Source organism: Thamnophis sirtalis, unplaced genomic scaffold, assembly GCF_051295495.1.
Source record: "Thamnophis sirtalis isolate CommonGarterSnake01/CBP01778 unplaced genomic scaffold, rThaSir2_p1.2 scaffold_10, whole genome shotgun sequence".
Lineage (NCBI taxonomy): Eukaryota > Metazoa > Chordata > Lepidosauria > Squamata > Natricidae > Thamnophis > Thamnophis sirtalis.
The window spans coordinates 40978769-41003013 of NW_028261390.1; the positions used below are offsets into that span (position 1 = coordinate 40978769).

Consider the following 24245-nt stretch of genomic DNA (forward strand, 5'->3'; position numbering starts at 1 on the left):
GTTGATTTTATTTTTTTAAGTTGAATGAGACACATGGATACAATTTGTTGAAGTAATTAAATTATGTAGGGACACCAAGATCATTGCAATAATATTAAACTGAGCAGCCAGAAGTACACAGTATGTATCTTGGCATATCTTGAATACATGTAGTTCTGAACTGGTTTGAAAGAGGAAAATAGAATGTTAGCTATCACGTTAGACTCTAGACAATGGTTTTCTACAGTTGGCTTTTCTGAGGAGGTTTGAATGAAGAGGAATTATGTTGGGGCACATATATAATTGTTATATATAGTTAATAGCAAACATCCTTTTGTTTATTTATATTTTTATTGTATTATGGAACTGCATTACTAGCTTTTGAATGTCACATTTGGTCTGTGGGCTGGACAAGAGTATACTAGAATATACTAACTTGCACCAAAAGACCTTTGCTTGTATTGGCTATTTACAGATATTTACCACATTAAAAATTCAAATTGACACATTCACTACCAATACTGCTCCTCATGATTGTTTGATGGGTTTTAATTACTATATTGTTTTTCAACCTAAGCTAGTAAATTGTTTTGATTTGGAGATCACTAAGAGATCCTTGGGAGATTCCAGGGCTCCTAAAACTACACTTTAAGAAACACTGACATAAACACCCTTGTGCTTGTGGCATAGTGGCTAAAAATTCTTCATAGATGTTGCTACTCGCATAATATTTGAGTTGACTTAATTTTCCACTGGATAAATGACCCAAATACCTGTTCCTATCTTTGCATCATTACGCTGCAGAACCTGAGCAGAAGTTGCGATAGATCTTCTGGCATGAAACACATCTTCACATCAGCCCAACTTAATTTATTAAGACCAATTACTCATTGGATCACACCGTCTAGAGGTGTGTTTGCTTGTTTGTTTGTTTGCATGTATTCATTCATCTTTGTAGGCTGTAATTCACTCTCTCTTATCCCAATCTCTGATTTACTAATCTCATTCACCACACAGAACCATAGGACTCAATTTATAATAGTTACTTTCAATTACTTAACAATTGTTCAACACATAAAGAAAAAATCAAATTTATAACCTGCCTAATTATTTCTAATAAAAATAATTAAAATAGAGTTTATAAAATGCTTTACCGGTTTACCTCCTTTAGTGAATGAGTAAGATGTAGATGGCCAGCAGCATTCTCAGAATAAAAGCAGCTGTGAAGATGTTAGGAGATAGGGTACAATTCTGGAGAAACGTCTGACTTATGGTTGAATTAATTATTATGATTTATAATATTAAGCAGAGCAATATATTTATACCAGAAGTCAGTTAAAATCAGCATTATTAAAATAGTACACACTTTGTGGAAAAGGAATAGTAGGGCTAATAGTTTTTTTACTGTTTTCAAGATACATTATCTTCAGATACTGGCCTTCCCATAATACTTTCATCCCCCAAATAAGTAGTTTAGTTATTGTAACCTTTGTCTTATTTGTCCAATCTTTGACACAATACTGCTAGCCCGAGATGGAATATCATCTTCTTCATTGTTTCATGACTTTTTCATTAGTTATGTTTCTTGCATATAATCTGCATTTTCATTAAGCGGATCATTAGTAATGCACTGTAAGTTCACCAAAAACATTTAGGTTTACTTAAGATCTATATATAGATCTATATATTTTTAATGGGTGTCCATATACCATCCCAGCAAACACTGCATATCAAAAAGCAAAAGCATGTGTAAAAAACCCTACAAATTGAGAACAATAAAAGACATTTAAACTTGTTACTAGAATAGGGAGTAATTATTTGTTAAGACAGAATTGTTGTCCTTTTGTTTTATTTTTCCAGGGAAGTAGCTGCATTGGGCTATTGCAACAAACACAATTGTGGGCAACTGAACATATTTAGTGCTGTTTATGATTACCTGGATAGTTTCTTCAAAGCTTGGGATTCTTCCATCTCTGGTCTCCCGCAATACAAAAGCTGTCCCATGAAAACCATTTCAATACGGTGCAGTTATGCAACACAAGATGCATATGTAAATAGTGCCAGTCAGCTGGATCTTTCCCATGCATTTGGCAGTCCACTGTTAACAAGACCTTCTTTGTGTGAACAGTGGCCCACAGAAAGATCTGTCTCTTGGAAAATGCACATGCTGTTCTACTTTGATGTTCTTTTTCTTTAGGCAACGTAAGTCCCAAGTAACAGTTTGAAAACATAACAATAACGCTGTAGCTAAGCAATTTAGGGCTTCATCACTGCCTATTTGGGCAATCATCTGAAAAGTCCTATGTATGCCATAAGGTATTAACAGACTGATTGTACTGTTTTCAGGGGAACGCCCTTATCAGTGTCCCTATTGTGACAAAGCTTTCAGCAAGAATGATGGATTAAAAATGCACATCCGCACCCATACAAGAGTAAGTAGGAGCATTTAATGATTTTGCCTGATCTGTCACATTAAAAGAAAACTGGGGGAAAGAAAAAGAAAATGATGTTTCTAGGCAGATTGAGAACTCAAACATTTAAACTGAGGATGAATTTATAAAACTGCTCTAATTGAGCAAATGTGAGATCCTTGTTTTATATAAATACGACACTGTTGAGATATCAGCATGTATTTTTTAAAAAATTCAGTTTTATTATCCTGAATGTAGAATAACTATAATATTGTACTGTTGTGCTTGAATTGTAAATGAAATGTACCAATTAGGTGTGTCATTTTGTTAATGAATACATATAATTTGGTGTTTCATCTGAACAAGTGATCTATTTTCCCCAATATTTTCACTGGTTTATTGTTTCTATTTCCCAATCATTGGGAAAAATGAAAGGACTTTTTTTTTTTACTTTGGCCAAGCAGGAACAAGCAGATAGTTTTTATGGATTTCTTGGAATAGGGACAGTCATAATAACTTACTGTTGAGTTCTTTAGGTTTTGAGAGCTTAATACTTAGCACTAATACCTATGTTTTATGCAGATGTTTCACCATGTGCCTCTACAAGGCTTCCTGAATGCAATAATTCATAAGGGCAGGTTGCCTTGCGGTACTGTAGTCTGCACCACATTTGAATGTGCTGCTCGTAGTGGTAGCATTGATAGGTGATGGGAAATTTCCTGTGGAATGTCAAATCAGTTGATTTGTGGGAGTCCTTTTAAAAATGAACAATTAAAAAAACCCATAGTTATAAATTCAATTCCTGATAGCAGGATAATTTGTGTATAAATCCTTTGAACAGTTGTCAACCTTTCAAATCTACTGTGTTGCCCAAAACTACGACATGTCCTGATAATAAGGCATGCTATTATTTCCTGTGGGCAAAAATATACACCCTTCCCTGATAATAAGCCCCCTGGACAACCCTCCCCTCCAGCCAGACAGAGCACCATTCACCAACCTAGCGATATCCCGAAGACGCCAAGCGGCAGGAACTGGGGGGGATGGGGGCAAAGGCGCTTACATTGTTTGCCTCTTTTGGGATAGTGCTAGGTTGGTGAGTGGTGCTGTGCCCAGATGGAGCAGGGGGTTGCCGGGCAGCTGCTCTCACGAGCAGCCGCCTGGCAACCTCCCTTTCCAGCTGGGCAGAGAGCCACTCACCGACCCAGTAATATCCCAAAGGCGCTAAGCCGCGTGGCGCTCTGCACAGCTGGAAAGAGAGGTTGTGCGAGCACCTTTCTGCCCCCAGCTCACATGCCTCCCAGCCTCACCATGCCCTGGCCCAGCTCTCCCTGCAGGGCCAGGGCGCTGCCACCACCGTGCTACCGCTACCACCATACTCTAAGCATAACCAGCTTCCAAACTCTGGAGATCTGCTGCCGAGTCTTCCAGCAGCGGCCGCTCTGGGACTACGCTGTATGGTTGTGGGCTGGCTGTTGGAAGACTCTGGTGGTAAATGAACAAATATAAATTTAGGAAATCAAATTCATCTCAATATGCAAACTGTAAATGAATAACAATTTGTCCTGGTATCCTACACAATCTACTACATGTACATATTCAAATATTCATACACCCGTTCACAAGTGCACATACTCCCCTGTCTCATATACCATGCAATATACTTACTTTGCCATTACACACAAGATGCAGCGTTTTTTACTATGTGTAATGCCAATAATACTAGGAAATTTGATGGTGGATGATACCTGTTAGCATCATTTGCCATGGGTTACATTTCTACATAAAATTTGAATCTTGACTGAAAGTTGGGGCAGCAACTTGAAAAGGAATTATGGCCAAAACCTCCAGAAAACTTGTTTTTCTACAAACCAAGATAAAACACAGTATGCAATTGAGCTTCTACATGATGCTATTCCAATATTGAGTCAAGAAGCAGCCCTGCACAAACTGATTTATCACATAATGGCCATTGCCAAAGTTATGTAGAGCATAACTTTGCGTTTACAGCATGCTTTGCCTTTTGGACAGAAGAAATCAAAATGATCAGTCCATCCACCACCAGCGGACAAATGATATTAGATTAAATATGTCATCCAGAGTGCATTAGTTTAATAGCTAAATAACAATCCCTTTACAAGAAAGAACATTTTACAATATCTTCTGACTGAAATATAGATTATGGTCACTGCTTTTAGTAATGCTGTGGGTTTAAGTCAGATATATATTTTGAGGTCTAATTTTACAGATTAAAAATTCTGTTGGTTATAATCTTTTTTTCCACATCTACTAAAGTAATCGTTAGACTTTCCCATCTTCCCCACTAAAAATGAAACTCTCACCAGGATTTTTTCTGCATCTTTCATTCCCATTAAATGTTAAAGTTCAAGGAAGGAACAATTTAGGGATATTTTTAACATTTTGGTAGCTCACTTTTTAACTGACAAGGGGGGGGGAACAGTGATCTCATAAATATAATCTTCATATTGTGTAAAGAGAGTCATATTTGATATAGTTTCTATTTTCCATGTGATGATAAATAGAAATAGAATGCAGTCCTTACAGCAAATCATATATTATTAATCTAGCTAAGTATATATACTGACTGCCAGTGGTTTTTTTAGGTTTCAAAAAATAACATTGTTTCAATCCAAATATTCTAGGGATTAAACCTGGAAATCTGCAAAGTATGTTGTAAGGAGTTTATCCCCAGACTAGCATAATGTGGTATCAGATCATAGAAGCTGTATGTTGGGCATCAGGGTAATTGTTTCAGTGCTAAGAGTACTCACATGGACCTTCATAGCTGAAAGCTCTTAGCACCGATTGCAGATGCTAACCTATTTCAAACCAATACTACCTAAGCTGATGGCTATGCAAAATACCTTACCACATAACTTGGTGCTTGTCTATTTCTCTGCCTTCTGCTTTCAATCCAACAGCATCAATGTTCTATGAGGATGCGCAGTCAAGATCTAGCTCAGGAAAAAATCTACAAGTGAATAAATAGGAGCAGTTAGGTATGATCCTATCATGTTCTGATTCTAGAGTGTGATTCTTCAAAGTCAGATCTGCCTGTTGCTTTAACCAGCTTTCCCTCTTCCTTCAGGAACAGTTCATAAGCATCTCAACTATATTTTCTCCATACAGGACACTTTTGATGTGGGATACGTACATGTAAACCCATGAAGATTTAAATTTGTAATGATTCCTTGAGAAGCTTATACACTATGCAAAATAAAAATTGTAACTTTTTCAAAGTAAGAACAGAGGAATAAGTTTTACTTTTAGGCTTGACTTTTCCTAAACCATTCCACAGAAGAAAAAAAGCAGGGAAATAAAAATAATAGTGCTATTTCTATGATTAGTTAGGGGATACTGTCAGGAAAATGTACATTCATAGTATAAAAAGGTTGTTATATGTTCTCTGCTATAGTAAATATGCACAAAACATAAATAAAAGCTATAGGAACAGCTTGAGAAAATACAGTTACTGCCATTTTGATAGGCAAAATACTGAAGGAATTAAAATAAATAAAAAACTAATGTAAGGGAGGAAATGATTTAATTATCAACAGTCATTTGGAAAATTAAGGAAAAAGATTTTACAGGCATTGAAGGGCTCCTGGGCTTGTAAATTACAATTTGTTTATGGTATATATCTATCAAAATAGAGAAGTAATTTTCATCTTCCAAAGAAAATAATAACTACATTTATTGAATGCAAAGACATAAAAATATATTAGATTATGGTAGCTGTCCATGTCAATATATTTATCAAATTTATACACTGCCCATCTCACCTTAGTGACCCTGGGAGGTTTACAAATTAAAAAAAATATGGCAATGTAAAAAAATTAAAAACAGAGTTAAAAACAGAGTTAGAATAAAGTTAAAATTAGAGAGAAGAAATTTAAAGAAATGTAAAGGTTGAGAAGTTAAAGAGGTGTGGGAAGTGTTCTCAAGCAATCAACCATCCTAGATTGCTTATCACTCTTAGATCCCTTTACCTTGGGACTGCCAAATGGGCAGGGGTTGGAAAGGAACACTTTTGGTCGAAGGCTTGGATGTCGAACCCAGGCTGTCATTTTTCCAGCTGACAAGCTCAGCGTCTTTAACTGCTAAGCCATCAAGCCTGTATTTACAAGAGTAAGCTATTGATAATGTACTCTGCAGTCATTATTTTATTCAAGGAGTTTCTCCTACAAATGTTATTTATTTTGACCTGGTAAATCATTATTGAGAATAAACCTAACACCATCTTTGAATGACAGCACAAGAACCCTAAGTTAAATATTTGTGATGATCAGCAATTGCATAGCTATGATTTTTTATACAATTATTTATATTTGTTCATTTTCCGATATGGAATTATTTTGGTTTATTTTCAACTTTCCACTGAACATCACATGCATATGGTAAAATGGATTTTTGGAGGGCTTATAAAGAATGTGGTTTTCATAAAATACAATGTAAAACAAATTAAGGGTGTGTTGTGAATTCCTGTTTTTCATATGCTGAGACATATACAGTACTTCTGTAAAAATTAGAGGAGGCTGACATGGAATATTTTTTCAATTCATAGTCACACACAAAAGAACTCACTGTCATAAAGATTTAAAAGGCAGGAGCCACACGTTTCCTGACTAAGAGCCATATTTTGTTTGTTCATTAAAATGAAATAAATACTTTAAACACACAAACGTGGATAAACATTTCACAGGAAGGCTGACCATGCAAAGGAGTTCCACTCGCAAGACTCATTGGAGATCACAGGGGGTAATTTTCATGCTCTGTGTATGAATCATTCTTTTTGTTATGGACTTGATGAATTTAAACCAGCATTAGACATCATGGAGTGATTTTTCTCCATAATATTATTGATATTATATGTTATTATTTGCATAAGGCTATCTGCAGTCTGAAAGACTTTCCACAATTCTTTTTCACTATGTACAAGCACTGATATTTCCTTTTTTAATATGTATTTGAGGAAGGTATTTATGATTCTTAGTCTTATGGCTAAGAAGATTAAAAATGGCTTTGATCAAAATGTATCTGTAATATGTTGTAAATCAAGCTTCCTAAGATATCATGTTATTTAGTTGTTTTGTAGCAGGGGTTATGAAAAACCTACACAGATCCTTCCCCTCAAAAACACTGCTTCTAAAAGGCTGGGAAAAATAATACCTCTATGTTAAAACGGCAGATACCAACCCACAATTTTCCCACCCACTTTCAGTTCATCTTTCAAGAATTACTTTAACTAGCTTTGTTCTGACATATGTCTCTTGGAGCTGAGATATAAAGATGCATGATCCTGTGTGAAATCCTGCTCTGTTAACAGCTTGTGTTCTTCATTGGCTCACTCCCACTCCATCTCTTGTTCCTGTGTTACAGGAAAAGCCGTACCAATGCTCTGAGTGCAACAAGGCTTTCAGTCAGAAACGTGGCCTGGATGAACACATGAGGACCCACACAGGAGAGAAGCCATTCCAATGTGATGTGGGTTAAGTTTCCTTTTGACATACTTATGTTTAATTTACAATTGAAACCCAAAAAGATTTCCCTTTAAGTTGGGGATCCTAAACATACTGACTTCTTAGTTGTAAAGCAGGAGTCTTCAACCTTGGCAACTTTAAGCCTGGTGGACTTCAACTTCTGTAATTCTGGGAGTTGAAGTCCTCCAGGTTTAAAGTTGCCAAGGTTGCACACCCCTGTTGTAAAGCATTAGGATTTTCTTCTGCTAATTACTTCACTGCAACTGCAGCATTTGCTATTGTTCCATAAAGTGATTTTGCAGTCCTTTTTTGATCATTAAGAGGTTAATTATGTTAGCTCAAGGTTTGTTTTTGTTATGCTGTGGACAGTCTGTACATACAGTATACTTACTTTATGGCAATCTTCCCTAAAATATTGTTTGCACCATAGTAAATGGAAAGTGGATAGTTTAGTTTATTTGAAACAGATCTCACTTTGTATTGAATATAAGTTGCAGTGTAAGAGTTGGGTGAATCTGAACAGAAAGTTATTATTTTGCAATAGATATGAAATATATAGTAGTATTCTTGTGTTTGCCCATTCAGAACATTTACTGGTTCTTGTTGATCTGCTCCCAGGTAAGTGTGCACAGGGCTGGACTTGTATAACTTATTTCAAAGAACTTGAACAGCTATATCTAACTCTACTCTTATCAGCTGTTTTATCAGAGATTTTTAAATATTTTAAAACTTGAATAAAAATTCTTTCATTTTCAAATAAAAATTCATATTACCATATCGTGTGTGTGTGTGTGCATGTGCGTGCGTGCACTGTTTTATTATCTTGGAGCATTTTTAATCTTTTGTAACAAAAAATAACAGTATTTTTTGATGTTTTACAGCTATTATGATCGACCACTTTATTAGGATAATAGCTAGGTGATAAATATAGATAGATAGATAGATAGATAGATAGATAGATAGATAGATAGATAGATAGATAGATAGATAGATAGATGATAGATAGATAATAGACTTAGTTCTTAATCTTAGTGTTATTTAAAAAACAAAATGAGTACAAGCCAGCACCAATACATATGTATGCATTTATAAAAATAAATCAATTTTCAACATTTTCTTATGGGTGGTTTCCTTATACATCCTGTTCAGTTCTTACTTCCTGTGGAAACCATTTTTCCTTTCTCAAAAGCACTATTCAGAGCATCACAGAGTCTTCAGAAATTTAATGTACATAAAGGTACATACATTTTATACCATTAATTTGGCTCATTATCTTGTCTGCTTTTTTATATTAGAGCTGAAAAACTGGGTCTCAAGTCTATCAGAATCTTGCACACGGGTTAAAGAAAGTCACTGCAAAGCACTGTAGCACACATGCTTTTACTAATATTATTATTCATTATAAATAAAGCTCCATGAAATACTCTATCAAAGAAAATATTTTGAACCTTTATTCCACAACATATTTAAGGGGGTCAAGAAAGGGATGGTAAGCATCTTAGAGAAACTTCAAGGAGGTATTGGGCTCAGTTGGGTACTTTGAGAATACTAGCTTTAATCTAAAGAGGCTAATCCCATAGAGAGTTAAATTAACTTCATTCAGGGAGTGGCTGACTGGGGTTTATAAACCTTTTTCCAAATAAGAGGCATCTGCAGAGTCTCCTGCTTTTATCAAAACAATGAAATAGTATTATGATCTATTACTTTTACATTATATCTGCATAGGACATCACAATGCATATGTGAAGTAGTGGAATTTATACTCTCCATCTCTGGGTTCAAGTTCAACATTCTCTTAAACCCCCTCCCTCCAGCAGATGCTTCTGACCAAATCAGTGCAAATGATCTATCTGATAAGAAGGATATTCTTAATGTAGGGGTGTCAAACTCCCGGGGCCCAGATCCGAACTGTGGGGTAAGCCAAGATATGGCCCCCACGGCCGCTCTGGAAACAGCAAAGGATTGGCTGGTGGTGCCTCTGCCAGCAAAAATGGAGCTCAGGAGAACTTTGTGCAGCCCTCCCGAGCTCTGTTTTCGCTGGCAGAGGGTTTCAGAGGCCGTCACAGTCAAAAACGCTGCAGGAACCCGTTTTCACTAGCACAGCGCCACCTCAGGCACCCCCGACACTAATTATGTCGAGCTGGCCATGCTCACCCCAGCCCCCCTGCCCCCCTGAGGTCAAACACAACCCTGATGTGGCCCTCAGTGAAATAGAGCTTGAAATAGAGCCTTAAGGTAATGGCCAAGAATCAATATATTTCACAGAACTTAATCTTTCAAATATAAATAATAATTCAGAGAGCAACCAGTCATAATTTGTGCCTTCCAGACTTCATTCTCATTGAAGCCGACACCCAGCAAGGAAACTACAATTGAAATATTTATCAACTGCACTGTTACCTTATTTAATGACAATAAAATACCAGTCCATAAAATATAATAGGCATTTGGTTTGCTCTTTTGAAATGAGCTGGTTTATAAACCTTCATTTTCGGATTATTTGTAAAACCTATGTCTTTTCCCCTAAGCAATTTTTATAAAGGTTGGTGTCCATAATTACATGTATGAAGTCTGTAAACATGCCAGGGATATATATTTTGAAAAATGTTTACATCATGTATTGGTTTTTTAAAACCTTGTTTTCTTCTGGTTGAGCAGGAAATTACTGTCAAGCTGTGTCCATGAAAAATCCTTGTAAAAAGGCCTTTACTAGAAAGCAGAATTTTAGAAGATATTTGAACATACTGTGTTATTCATCCCCCCCTTTCTTTGAATAGTCCAAGGATAATGTAATTCTATTATTTCTTCAATCCAATTACGGATTGGATTTAACTAGATTACTCAATCTTTTAGGCCCATGATGTGCTTGATATTTTGTGGAAGTAATAATAATAGTGACAAAGTAAATATTGTATCATACACAAACCCAAAGTGAAGAAAACTAGTGTTTTTTTAAAGGGGGGTAGGCTTGTTGTGCATATACAAGAGTCAATGCTTACAAATAGCTTTTCAAAAATATATAATGTTATTGAGCATTTTAAAAAGAAGAGTAAAAGTTAATACAAACTAAAATAGCATAGAAAGAAAAACAAAAAGTAGAATAAAAATAGGAAAATAGGAAAGAAAGAAATAAGATATAAAGAAGTGACTTCTATTCTTTGTTACATCTGTAGCAATATAAGAAAAAACTGGAAGTGTATGACCATTTTATTGACATTGGCAAAGGCATCATTTCATTTTGTCCAGGAAAAGGCACCTGAATTTTATTAAGAACACCACATGAATAGACAACACAAAAAGCTTGATAATATGGTTCTCAATTATGAGTCCTTCATATCGGCTGACACTCAACATGCTACTCAGGAATAGCAGAGGAATTTTTGGAATACTAATGACATTAATAGATTAAACCCTTAGGGACATCTATTTGCTGGTTTTTATCTTGCATGAAAATAAAATACAAAGATGCAAAGACAGAATTATAATGGATACATGGAACATAGAAAGTGTGAGTGTGGGCAAACTCAATACAATGAATGAGTAAAGGAATCAACATTTTAGTTATTCATGAGTTGAAATATACTGAAAATGATGCAGGAAAATACAAGGTTAATGAGTTTTATGATGAAGTTCAAATAAAGTCTACGTGTAAAGAAGACGAGCTACTTATTTTTGGAGATTAGAATGCTGAAGTTGGAAACATTAAAGAAGAAAACATAGTTGGAGTGGATGGTCTAGGGAACCAAAATGAAGCAGAATAATCCCTTATTTTTTGCTAATCCAATGATTGCTTCATTTCTAAACAATCATTCATTGACCAAAACAATATATCCATACATATACACAATCCGATAAGAGTACACAGATAGCAAATTAACTAAATTATCAGTAGAATTAGTGAAAGATTTCAGTCATAACAATAAAGACATGGCCAAAGGCTATGTCAGCCCTGCAAAATAGACCAAAACAGGAAACTAGCTTCACAAGAAGATCAGAACTATATTTTATTGAGAGGCTATAGTAGTAGAATCTTGCAAACTTATCCCTGGTTCTCTTCCCCACCTCTTATATCCCATGGAATCAGGGGAAGCCAGTCCATTTCTCATATTTTTTCAGTTTATATTTAATATATTTTCCGCATCTGTGTTTTTTTCCCCTACTGGCTTCAAGATGTCTTCTCTGAGGTTTTCTCTGACCTCTCTCTATGGTTCCGTACAGACTGGCTGTGGAACAGATCAGGGACTGATCATGTTAAGGTTTCAAGTTAAGCTAAAGCAAAAATAGAAAGCAAACCATTTTTTGCAATATGATCTTGAGGATATATGCACTGTTTTCAATGAGAATATCAGGAATCACTTTCTGAGAGATGCCTGGTATTCTTGGAGTTTGGTGGTTTTCTTGCAGACATTTCATTACCAAACCAGGTAACATGATCAGTGCTAGAAGGGGGTAAGTTTTGCTCTTATTTTTATATACCAGTGACTTGCCCTGTCAGTGTGAGTGGGAATGTCCTTGGTGGTTCCTTGATGGCTTTTTTTAATGATTAGCTTGTTTGTCTTTATTGGTAGTTCCTTGATTGAGTGGAAACTGTGGAAATTATAAAGAAGAAAAGAAAAGACAAAATGACAAAGATCTCAGGAATGAATATAACAAAGCATTTCAGAGAGCTGTTAGAGCAAGAAGCAGTATCATCAAAACTGTTGGCCTGTGATGCATTGTTTCACCCAATGTAAGGTTAAAAACATGAGTTTTAGTAGTAAAAAGATTTTACAGAATCTTTATACTGCTTTTTTGTTTTGTTTTAACCTTGGCAAAGTTTATTTATTTGCAAGCTTTTGAAATGTTACAATCATAATATATTAAGAAGAATTTATCACTCAATAAGGAATAGGTGCCTCTACAAAGAGTTTATTCTTTGTGTTTTGAAAAGATAATGCATTATTGTTAAACTGTCATCACTGAGTGATTGAAAGTATTAAAAACTGCTTACTTGTAGCAGAATTTGCCACATAGCCCATCTGTTGAATGGCACTCTTATAAATGATTTCCAGTAAAATAAATGAGGCATCTGTGATGTTCATGCATACATGTGTATGCAAAAATGATTGTCTGTAATATTTACTGAAGTTTGTATATTTATGTATATTTATTGTATATTGTAGGAGTTAACATTTCATGATTTTAATGAAAGAGAAATTTAAGAGTTTCCATTTAGGTGTTTAATCAGTATGGTTCACATGGTACGTTTGATTATATTAAGAATATCAACAGTGGGAAGATGACACATTCTTAATACTTAACAGATTAATATATGCCTTGTTCCTGAACCTATACATAGCTGAAGGCAATATATATTGGTCTGTCATCTATTATTGAATTAATTTTTTTAAGCTTTAGATTTTTCCCATGCCATTTAGCATATCTCTACATTAAGGGATCTCCAACCTTTTTGGTTTTGAGCGGATACTTCAGCCTCTTCCCATGTGATGTTTGGAGTCTTTTAAGTCTTCTATGAATGTTCTTCACCATGTATTTTAAGGGCATCCTTTTGGTCCTTTGGCATCTGGGGGTTCCATGTCATTGCCATCTTGGGGATTCGATTGTTCTCCATGCAGAGATTATGATGTGTGAGTTGGAGTCTTCTGCATGTGACAATGTTATGTAATCTGCAGGAGAAACTCTTGGAGAACTTATTCCTTAGAAATTTGGACAAAATGGTGAACTTTAGGATTTGGTGAAGGTATCTTCGTTGGAAGACATCAAGTCTCTTCCAAGTCTCACTGGTATAAATGGCTTTTGGGATCACTATAGAAGCAAGAAAATGGGAGTCTAGGTTTCAGTGATATAGATGATGAGGATAAGATTTTATTCATGGCTATCAATCTGTCCCTGTACTTCCTCAAACATTTTGGCTTTTTGGACCGGCTGGGGAGAGGGGATGGTTCTGTATGTGTGGCAGATAAGCACGCATGTGCATGGAGCTTCATTTGTGCAAGCAGCAGGCATGCCCACTTGCCGCTCACACAAATGGACCTCTGGAGCACTTCTATGGCCCAGTTCCGAAAGGCTCAAGGCCAAGTAGTGGGTTGTGGCCTGGGGTTGGGGACCCCTGAGCTACAGAATCAGCAAAAAAAATCCCATTGAACTAAAGAATACAATAATTGCTTTTGGCTAATGAAATCACATCTGTATTTGTATTTATGTTTCAGACATTACTCATATTCATAATTACATTATGCAAAATTGCTAATTATGCATTGCAGAACGGCCTTAATATTTATACATTTATTTTATACAGGCAGTCCTTCATTTACAACCACAATTAGGCCCGTAATTATGGTTGTAAGTGATTGTGGTCATTAAGCAAGACATCCACATGATTGCCTTGCTCAATGACCACAGGCTCTATTTGTTTGAGTATTAAGTGATCATGTGGCTCATTAAGCTGAGCATGGGGTGCCTCAGAGGATGCCGGAGGTCCTGGGAAGTCTGGTTCAGGCTCAGGCGCTCACTGCAACATGTCCGAGGTATCCTATGCATAGCTTGTTTTTCACTGGTTCCCACATTTTGGGTCTCCTCCCCAAACTCATGCCTTGTTCTGCTGGCCTACTCCAACAATTGTTTTTTCAAAAGAGGACCCAGAAAATGCAACGCGCAGCCTTCCTACAGAAGCCATCTTGAGCCATTCTGGAAGTGGGCACCATTCTCACAATCTCTGCCCAAGGCAGCCTCTATAAAAGGCCATGCATCATAATGGTTGATTTTCTTTTGGAAAGGTGACTTCCAAAAATTGCCTTTTTGAAAAAAAAATCAGGTAATGCACCATGAGGCCTTTCTATACAGAAGCTGTTTCTTTCTATCCTGGAAGTGGGCACCATTTTGTATAGGGAGACTGTGCAGCACCATTGGCTGATTCTCTTTCATAAAAACAATCTTTGAAAGAAGTAAGTGAAGCAAGGCAGGGGAGAGAAGAGGTCCAAGGGTATGTATCTTAGCTGGATTGAAGAAGGCCCAAGTCGTGTGAGTATCCATCCAGTCGTGAATTGCCTAACCCTAACCCTAGAGACCCAGAGGGATAGATTGGAGGGGCAAGTGGGGCCAGTTACAGTGTCTCTGGTCAGCCAAGCATTTGAATTGTGAACATGTGATTGTGGAGACATTGCAATGACCATAAACACATGTAGGTTTTCTTTCATTCAGTACCATTATAATTTTGAATAGTCGCTGAATGAATAGTTATAAATTGAGGACTACCTGTGCGCTAGAACAAATGCCTCTCTTTTACAGCTTTGGGGGCATAATTTTCTAGAATCTATATCTTGGCATATAAAGTTATGCACAAGTTTTTTTTAAAATTTTAGGTTCAGTCAATATGTTAATAGTGCTCCTACCTCACTACTTCTATATCATGTGAAAATCTTTTTAATCTCAAAAGATAGTAGGATAAAGTATGGAATTAAACTCATTAAGCCATAGAATCGCCATGATTAATTGAACTAATTATTTTCATGCTTGAAAGTTTCCCAGATCAGTGCTTGATCATGAATGGGGGCTTCACTATCCAGAATGATCACAACTGACACACAAGATGGATTTGTGGGAAGGTCCTTCAGCATGGTTGCTGCCTGCTCCTTTAAGCAGGTACTGAAAGTCCAAGAAGATCCCCCAAATGCATTCCCAAAGAAGTGTTCTCCCAACCAGAACTAAAAAGTAGAAAATGCTTTATCCAGGAGCCCCATCCCTAGGGTGACCAGACGTCCCGCATTTGGCGGGACAGGCACGCCTTCCCATAATTTTTCCCGCGTCCCGGGCCGTTCTTAAAAAAACCTGCTTTATTTTGGCGCTCGCAGCTCGCTCGCTCCCCCGCCCATCAGCTGCTAGCTTGCTAGCTCGTTCCATTCTATCTAAACTAAAAATATAAGCCAGCCCAGCCTGCCGCACACTGATTGGCCTGGACTCCAGCCAATCAGTGAGCTGGCTGGGATGGAAAATTTTAAGCACGCGGCGTGCTTAAAATTTTCCATCCCAGCCAGCTCACTGATTGGCTGGACTCCGCTTAGCTTAGCACGCCGCGTGAGTCTCCATATCATTTCGTCTTGTTTTGCTTGCTGCTTAGCTTAACTGGTGAGTCATGGTACCGGTGGGAATCGGGAGGCGCTGGGGTGAGGAGACGGCCCTCCTCTCCTCCTTCTCCCCCTTTGCGGAGTTTCACCTCGCGCAGAGAACTTCCACTCGGTCCCGGAGCTTCTGCCAGCCCCTGTGCTGCAGTGGGAAGCGACCACGCCACGAGTCCGCGAGGCGTGGTCGCTTCCCGCCACCCTCCCCTGCGGCGGTGGCTGTTTCACCTCGCGCAGAGAACTTTCACTCGGTCCTGGAGCTTCTGCCGGCTCCTGTGCTGCGGTGGGAAGCGACCACGCCGCAAGTCCGTGAGGCATGGTCGCTTCCCGCCGCCCTCCCCTGTGGCGGCGGCTGTTTCACCTCATGCAGAGAACTTCTACTCAGTCCCGGAGCTTCTGCCGCCCATGGCGGCACCTGTGCAAAGGCCATCCAAGAAGCGCCGCCGCCCACCCGAAGCCTCCCGATTCCCACCGCCGGAGTTACTCACTCACGTGAAGCTGCCCGGCGGTGGCTCTTGGCAGGGCGCGGCACTGCCCTGGCCAGGAGAGAGGCAGGAGGCCGCGTGAAGGGAGGGAGGAGCAGGAGCAGCCGCCGGGAAGAGCAGGCTGGACGGCTGCCTTCCCACCACGTGCGTTGCCCCGCTGGCACTGGCGGCTGCTCCGGCCCTTCTCCGTGTTGCTGATTGCGGGTCAGTTTTGCCAAGGTGGTTGTGAGAACGGCATTCATAGGGAAAGCTGGCTTCACTTGTTACAGCAGTGATGGGGAAATCTTTTGGGCTCAAACATTTCACTCTCCTGGTGCGTGTGTGTGTGTGTGTGTGTGTGTGTGTGTGTTGCACACACACAGACATCCTTGACCAAAGAGAAACATTTCTTTTTCAAATTCATTTATTAAAAAAGAATACACTTCAATCATACGTGGTGTTAAGTGTTGCACAAAGAAACAACACAGGAAAGGAAAGAAGGGAGGGAGGAAAGGGGAAGACAGGGAAAGAGCAGAAAGACAGAGAAGGTGAAGGTAGATAGGCAGAAGGAATGAAGAAGGAAGAAATAGAAAGGAGGGAAGGTGAAAGGATGGAAGGAGGAAGGAACAGAAGCGAAGAGGAAGAGAGAAATGGAAAGAGCAGAAAGACAGAGAAGGTAGATAGGCAAAAGAAATGAAGCTGAAAGAATGGAAGGAGGAAGGAAGAGAAAAGGAGGAAGGGAGTGAGTGAGGAAAGAAGAGGATGGAAGGAGAAAGGAAGGAAGAGAGGGAAAGAGCAGAAGATGGATAAGGTGATGGTAGATAAGCAAGAGGAATGAAGGAAGAAGTGAGGTGTCTCGAGGAGGGGGAAAACATTTAGTGACCAAAATTACAATGGCATTGAAAAAAGTGACTGATGACCATTTTTCACACTTAGCGACCATTGCGACCATTTTTCACACTTAGCGACTGTTGCAGCATCCTCATGGTCACATGATCAAAATTTTGTTTGGCAACAGATTCGTATTTATGCTGGTTTCAGTGTCCTGGGGTGACCTTCTAACAAAATATAAAAATTTTAATCAAGCCCCCCCCCCCCCTGTCAATGGTGTCCTTCTTTACCAATCTGAAAATCTGGTCACCTTACCCATCCCCCCAAAGCCACAGGAATATGGTCTTCCTGGGGTTAAACCACAGCTTGTTTTTTTTTTCTCATCCAGCCTCTGAAAACCTTCAGATGGAAAGGCAACATCTTGATGGCCACTTCAAAATCAAGTTATGTTTATAGTCTATATTTTCATGTCAGAAAAATGTTTCCTTCCTTATTTAGCAATGGGAACAGACATCTATCTTCAGTTCCTTCCATGAAATTCTTGGTTAACATAAATGAACATGTGAATTACTAGCTGCAAGGCTTCAGTAAAACAGGTTTCCTTTTCCAGAAATTTATAAAACCAAATTAATTTAGAATATGTTTGTAATTACAGACTCTTTGTTTTTTCTGTGTTGTGTTTCAGTGGTTTTGGTTTTTTTTTTGAATGGTGAATTGTTCATTTTTATTTTATGTATATTTGTTTGATTGTCTTGTATAATGTAATTAATTAAATCAAATGTATTTGTAAAAGTTGCAGTTTGTATCAGTTTAGCTAGCAATCCTTAGATTATTATGGGAAAGAAAACAATTTAAAATATATCAATTTCACAAATGACATAGAAGATGGTTGTTTGGTTTATTCAAGATTATTCATAATATTCGGTGCTAAGAGACCTTTATATGAGTTGTTTTAGGCAATTAGGCAATTAATGACTTTGCTTTTTGCTTTTTTTTTTTTTTTTGCCCCTGCATTTTAGGTTTGCGATTTGTCATTCAGCCTCAAGAAAATGCTGATCCGGCACAAGCTGACTCACAATCCCAATCGGCCCATGGCTGAATGCCAGCTATGCCACAAAAAGTTTACAAGAAATGACTACCTCAAAGTACACATGGAAAATGTCCATGGGGAAACTGACAGCTAATTTTGGCTTAAAGGAGAAAGTGTGTAGTGTTTCCATTGAATGCTTCTAACTCCAGAGTTCAGTCAGATGAGTAAATACACAATATAGAATGTATATTTTTTAAAAAAATTATATAGACAAATCTTTTTTGGGGTTTTCTATTCAAAGTAAAAGTGTTATGTGATCAGTGATGTGGGAATGAAAATAATTCATGTCATGGTGAATCAAAACATTATTTTTAATTGGGAAGTTTATTACTAAAATATGTTATAATCCTGTCATAATTACTATTTTTCTCTCTATTTCCATATAATAAAACTTTAATTCAGTTGTAGTTTTTAGCATGACATGGTTTTGAAAAGAAGACAGACAACTTGAGGTTAGGACAGATCTGGTCAAATTCATACCTGTTAGAAAATTTGTTAGCACTGCTCTGTTTGCTCAGCTACTTTCCTAGAAGGGGAAGATTGTGATAAACAAAAATCAGAAACTGTGTTTATAGATGCCCCATTTGAAGCACCTGTAAACCATTATCTCTTTGGCCACTTAGTATTCATGCCAAAGATTAAAATTACAAGATTGATCATGATCAACCAGACTGAGATACAGTATCTCCAGGGTTGGCTGCTGGTTTTTTTGTTCATGCTTTAGTGTGTTTAAGGGAACCAGGACACAGGACACAGATTTCAGTTATTTGTCCTGATTCTGGTATAAAATCACTGGAAAACCCTAAACTAGTTTTTCTCAATTTGGCACTCAAACTTGTGTGATTAAAGTAGGTAATGTTCTTGGCTATGAATGCTGGGAATTATAGCCTAATACATCAGAAAATTCAGATTAAGAATGATTTTTCTAAAACATTTCCTCATTAGAATTATTCCTGTTCAGCAAGGCTTTTTAAATGTCCTGGACTGATTGACTCTGCAGACATTTCAGAAGTATAAAAAAACTAGAGCTGTTATATAAAATTTGAAATTTTCAAATTTTCAAAATTTTACTTTGGGCATTCGGTGCAAATGTACTATTTGTGTGAAATTCTTTAGAGCAGAAACATATATTTCAGGAAAGGGATAGATATACAATCCTGGAAAAAGATGCAGCTGCTTTAAATAGTTGAAGACAACATTTGTGCCACCAAACACTGTGAAGCACTTTTTTTGGTACTGTTGCTGAAGCATTGCGTAGCTCTGATAGAGAACATATTGTATTCTGTGCATTTGTTAAACTGGTTTCACAATGCAGGAAATTCTTAAGCTTAATAAATTAAAATTGTGACTAGGATTTTATTCAACTAGTCAGCATGATTTTTCAAGCAACACTTGCTATTACTTAAAATATGTTAATGAACTCAGAATTTATATCAAAATTAGAATCTATTTCAAACATCTCTCTCTTATCATAGCATTCCTAGGGAGACTTACAATCTTCACTGTTTGAATGTGATTGGAATTACAGCATTGTTTGCTCCTGGAAAAGGCAAATCAGAAGCAGTCCTAAGAATGATCTGTTGCTAAAGTGTTTAAAGGTGTTAAAATACAGCATTAGTACTAACAATATTTGTAAATGTTAAACAAAATGAAAAGTTAATCTCAGAATAATATAGAATTATATTGCTAGGATTTTTTTTAGCCTAAAGGAATTTGTGCAGTTTTAAATAAGGCTTTTGAAATAAATCTCTCATACCTGTAAAAAAAACCACCTACTATTAAGAAGATTAAAAGTGAGTTAAGAATAATTTGTTAACTTTATTACTTTTTCAGCAAGCAGCTTCTCTTAATTATTAGAGTAATTCCTTGAATACTCATCTGTGGATAAGAATGTAGAGTTTGCATGAAAAGCTGATTCATGACTGAAAATAAAAGGTACCAACTATATTCTCTAAAGCAGGAGTGTCAAAATCATGGCCCGTGGTCTGGATGCGTCATATGCTGGCCACGCCAATGCCTGTTTTTTTTTTTAGGGGGGTGGAAGTCATGATATGTCACATGGCAATTCTGTGATGACGTGAGTTTGACACCCCTGCTCTAAAGAAAACCTGTTTTTGGAAAATTAAATTCTTTAAGTAATACACAATATAACCCATGTGCTTTCTTCCGTATGTATATTTTATGTCTTAACAGCCCCTGTGTCTGGCTATAGCAAATCTTAGATTTAATTCCATACCAAAAAAAATCTGTATTAACATCCACATTTAATCTGATACAGGATAAACATTTTCCCCCATACTTGTTCTGAAACATTTCGCTCTCTCTGACTCTGAATAATTATTTCAGAATGGAGCTGCTACTCCAAACTGCCTCCTGCAACACAGATATTAAATCATTTCTTAAAGGCTTACTTCAAAACCTAATCTGAAATACCCCAAAGTAGTGAAATACAGCAATTTGCCCACAAATTCTGATGCATATCTTCTAATTCCTATAAACGTTTCCAGAACTGGACTATAATGAAAACTGAACAATTCTCTATTTAATCTCCATAATAATCATTAGATGCATTGGTTGTAGCATTAAGTCTCATTTTGCTGTTGTTATTGTTGTAATTGGTAATTTGCTTTCCATAAATGGGCATTGATGTGTCATCTAGGCTGTCTGAGTAAAATATTTGATCTGGAAAATGAACTGGAATTTGGATTTTTGGAGGGAGAAAGAAAAGAAAATGGGTCTATTTTAAGATGAGTAATTCACATAGACTTGTTTATAGATATATATTTAACTTTATATAATGCATATATTCTAAATTTCTCAGAATTTTCAAGAGTTACAAGATTACCTTAATTATGAGGCGAACCCAAGACAATAAGGTGAACTGAAGTGTCAGCGTCTGTTTTTCTGCTTGCTTTCGGCTGCCATTGAAATGGGGAGGGGGGGCATTGTTTGTGGGTGGGGAAGTGTCAGCACTGGAGAGACTGAATAAAGGGAGGTGTTCTCACCATCTACTGTGCATGCTGCAGATAAAAGATTTGCCGCCCAGACCAACTGTCCGGTATACCAGCCTGATGATGCATTTTGAAGATGTCTCCCACATGACACCTGTGGGGTGTACTGATTGGACTATGGACTAAGGTTACCAGAGGGAGGGGGTTGGGTCACATATTGATATCTATGATTACATGCGCTTTTGCCTCAGACCTCGCTTTGCTTAGCTACTATCTACTCATGACCAGTAAAAGTACTCTTAATTCTGCAAAATGGAGTTGAGTGGTTTCTTTCTTGGTTACTGAGTGAAGCAGCCTTGACATAAAGCGAGGTCTCAGACAAGCACTCATCCCGGAGCTGATAACTTCCGAGGGGAGTGCACCCAATTCCTACACACACACACGGAACCAGCAAGGCAGCGACCAGGGGGAGAATGAGGAGAGCCTTGTGAAACAATTTGCAGAAGCTTGGAAAAAGAAACATTCCAGTTGTGACCCTGGAAAAGAAGCGGACCTCCATGGAACAGAGGAGGTTTCTGTAAACAGATTTCTCTGCTTGAGAGAGGTCGGGGACAGTCAAAAGATTTATGGTCCTTCCTCAGGCAGCTGTGGAATTTCGTGCAACAGTTTGGAAATGTATTTTTCATTGAAGAAGGCAAGGTAAGAAAACTTGCTACGCCTTGGGGAAGTAAGGCAGCCATTGGGATGGAGGCCCTGCATGATGCTGACACCCCCCCCCCCTACCGAGAGTCTATAAAAGATTTATGGCTGCTTTGAATAAATACTTTGATGATTCGCTCATGGAGCTACGAACAAAAGCTAAATTTACATCCCTGTATTCCCCTGTACCCAGGGGAACAAGAACTGTGTAAACAGGGGGACCCCCCCCCCCAAATTGCAGCTCTGCTATGGACTGGCTGTGGAGATGGGAAGTGATTTAGTCCATGATGATTATAGCGAGGATAGTGGGAGAGAGAAGATATTTTCAGTGAGAAGTCTTCTGATAAATTATCCTCACACAGGGCCACTGACTGCAGCATTGATATTCTCCCCAGGGTGAAACTCCCTAAACCTCAGATTTATTCAATGACCCCTAGAGAAATGGACCAATTAAGGAAATTTATTGACAAAAATTTGGAAAGGGGATTCATTGAACCCACTAGGCCCTGAGTTGCTGCTCTGGTCTTGTTCAGAGAAAAGAAAGATGGCTCCTTTCATTTGTGTGTTAATTTTAAGAACTTAAATGCGGTATCTATCCAGAATCTTTACCCATTACCGTTAATGAAAGACATGTTGGCCCAGCTGGGTAAGGAAATTTTTTTCATAAAGTTAGATCTACGAGAGGCCTATTACCGAGTCAGAATTAAAGAAGGGATGAGTGGAAAACTGCGTTCAACTGCCCTCTTGGTTGTTTTCAATTCCGCGTAATGCCATTTGGACTACAGGGGGCACCAGCCGTTTTCATGCAATTAATAAATGAGGTTTTGCATGACCACCTTTACAAAGGCGTGATGGTCTATCTTGATGATATCCTTATTTACACGGAAACACGTGGATGACACCTGAAACTGGTCCGCTCAGTGCTAAAAAAAACTCCAGACAGCAGAGCTATATGCGAAATTGTCTAAGTGTGAATTTCATCAGGAGAAAATTGACTACCTTGGGTATCACATCGAGATGGACCCAGAAAAGGTCCAAGCTGTAACTGAATGGGCACCCCCCTGCACCCGCAAACAGTTGTAAAGTTTTTTGGGATTTGCGAATTTTTATCATCAATTTATTCCCTCATTCGCCAGCATCGCCCTTCCTATTACGAACCTGCTGAAATCAAAAGGGGAGGCCAAACCTAGACCAGGAAAGCCCTTAAATTGGACTATGGAGTGTCAAGCCGCATTTGAAAAACTTAAATGACTATTTGCAGCTGAACCTGTTTTGAAACACCCAGACATAGATTCACCATTTGTGGTCCAGGCGGATGCAAGTGATGTTGCAGTGGGGGCAGTATTGCTACAAGCCAATGCTGATGGAAAGCTACAACCTTGTGCTTATACCTCTTGAAAGCTGACTGAGACAGAGAGACAATGGGCTATAGGGGAAAAAGAGGCTTTTGCAGTCAGGTGGGCTTTAATGACCTGGCAACATTTCTTAGAGGGAGCAAAACACCCTTTTGAGGTGTGGACTGACCATAAGAACTTGAAGGCGTTAAAAAATCCCTGGAAATTATCCCCCAAACAGATGAGATGGGCACAGCACTTTAACAGGTTTGATTTCACTTTAAAGTATATCCCAGGGGGGAAGAACTTTATAGCAGATGCTCTATCTAGACTACCTCAATACAACAGCTCAAAGCTTAGCGTGGTTCACCCAGTCATCCCAGCGAAGAATCTCGCTGCTCCAGTAGTCACCAGAATCCATAGCAGCTCTAATTTTGAGGTCACAAAGGGCCTCGTCTCCAAACTCAAGGAAAACCTTGAGTCCGATGAGTGGTTTAAACATCATTCAAATGAGTGTACCATGAAAGACGGTCTACCTTGGATAGGGGCTAAATTGTATGTTCCTGCTGCCATTAGAACTTTGGTTCTACAACGGGCCCATGATTCATGCATGGCAGGCCATTTTGGATTTGTGAAAACTCTGCATCTCATTAAAAGGCAATTTTGGTGGCTGTCATTGAAGAAGGACATTGAGTCCTATGTGGCCAGTTGCCCCACATGTGCTGCTGTGAAGCACCCACCAGGGAAACCCCAGGGCCTCTTTCAGGGCATCGCCCATCCGGAGGCACCGTGGAAAGAAATATCTATGGATTTCATTGTGGAATTACCCGATAGTCAAGGAAATACTGTGATTTGGGTCGTTACTGAC

General features: G+C 38.2%; 1 protein-coding gene across 3 annotated transcripts in view; it reads left to right on the forward strand.

The window, feature by feature from the left end:
• The window catches only part of PRDM5 (PR/SET domain 5), an 88089-nt gene extending 66432 nt beyond the window's left edge, over positions 1-21657 (forward strand). For all 3 annotated transcript variants that reach the window (XM_087724436.1, XM_087724434.1, XM_087724435.1), the window contains 3 exons: positions 2326-2411; positions 7791-7895; positions 18323-21657. In XM_087724436.1, the coding sequence (XP_087580562.1) occupies positions 2326-2411; positions 7791-7895; positions 18323-18487 (356 nt within the window). In that variant the 3' untranslated portion in view covers positions 18488-21657. The remainder of the gene's footprint in view (positions 1-2325; positions 2412-7790; positions 7896-18322) is intronic.
• Positions 21658-24245: the final 2588 nt, after the last annotated feature.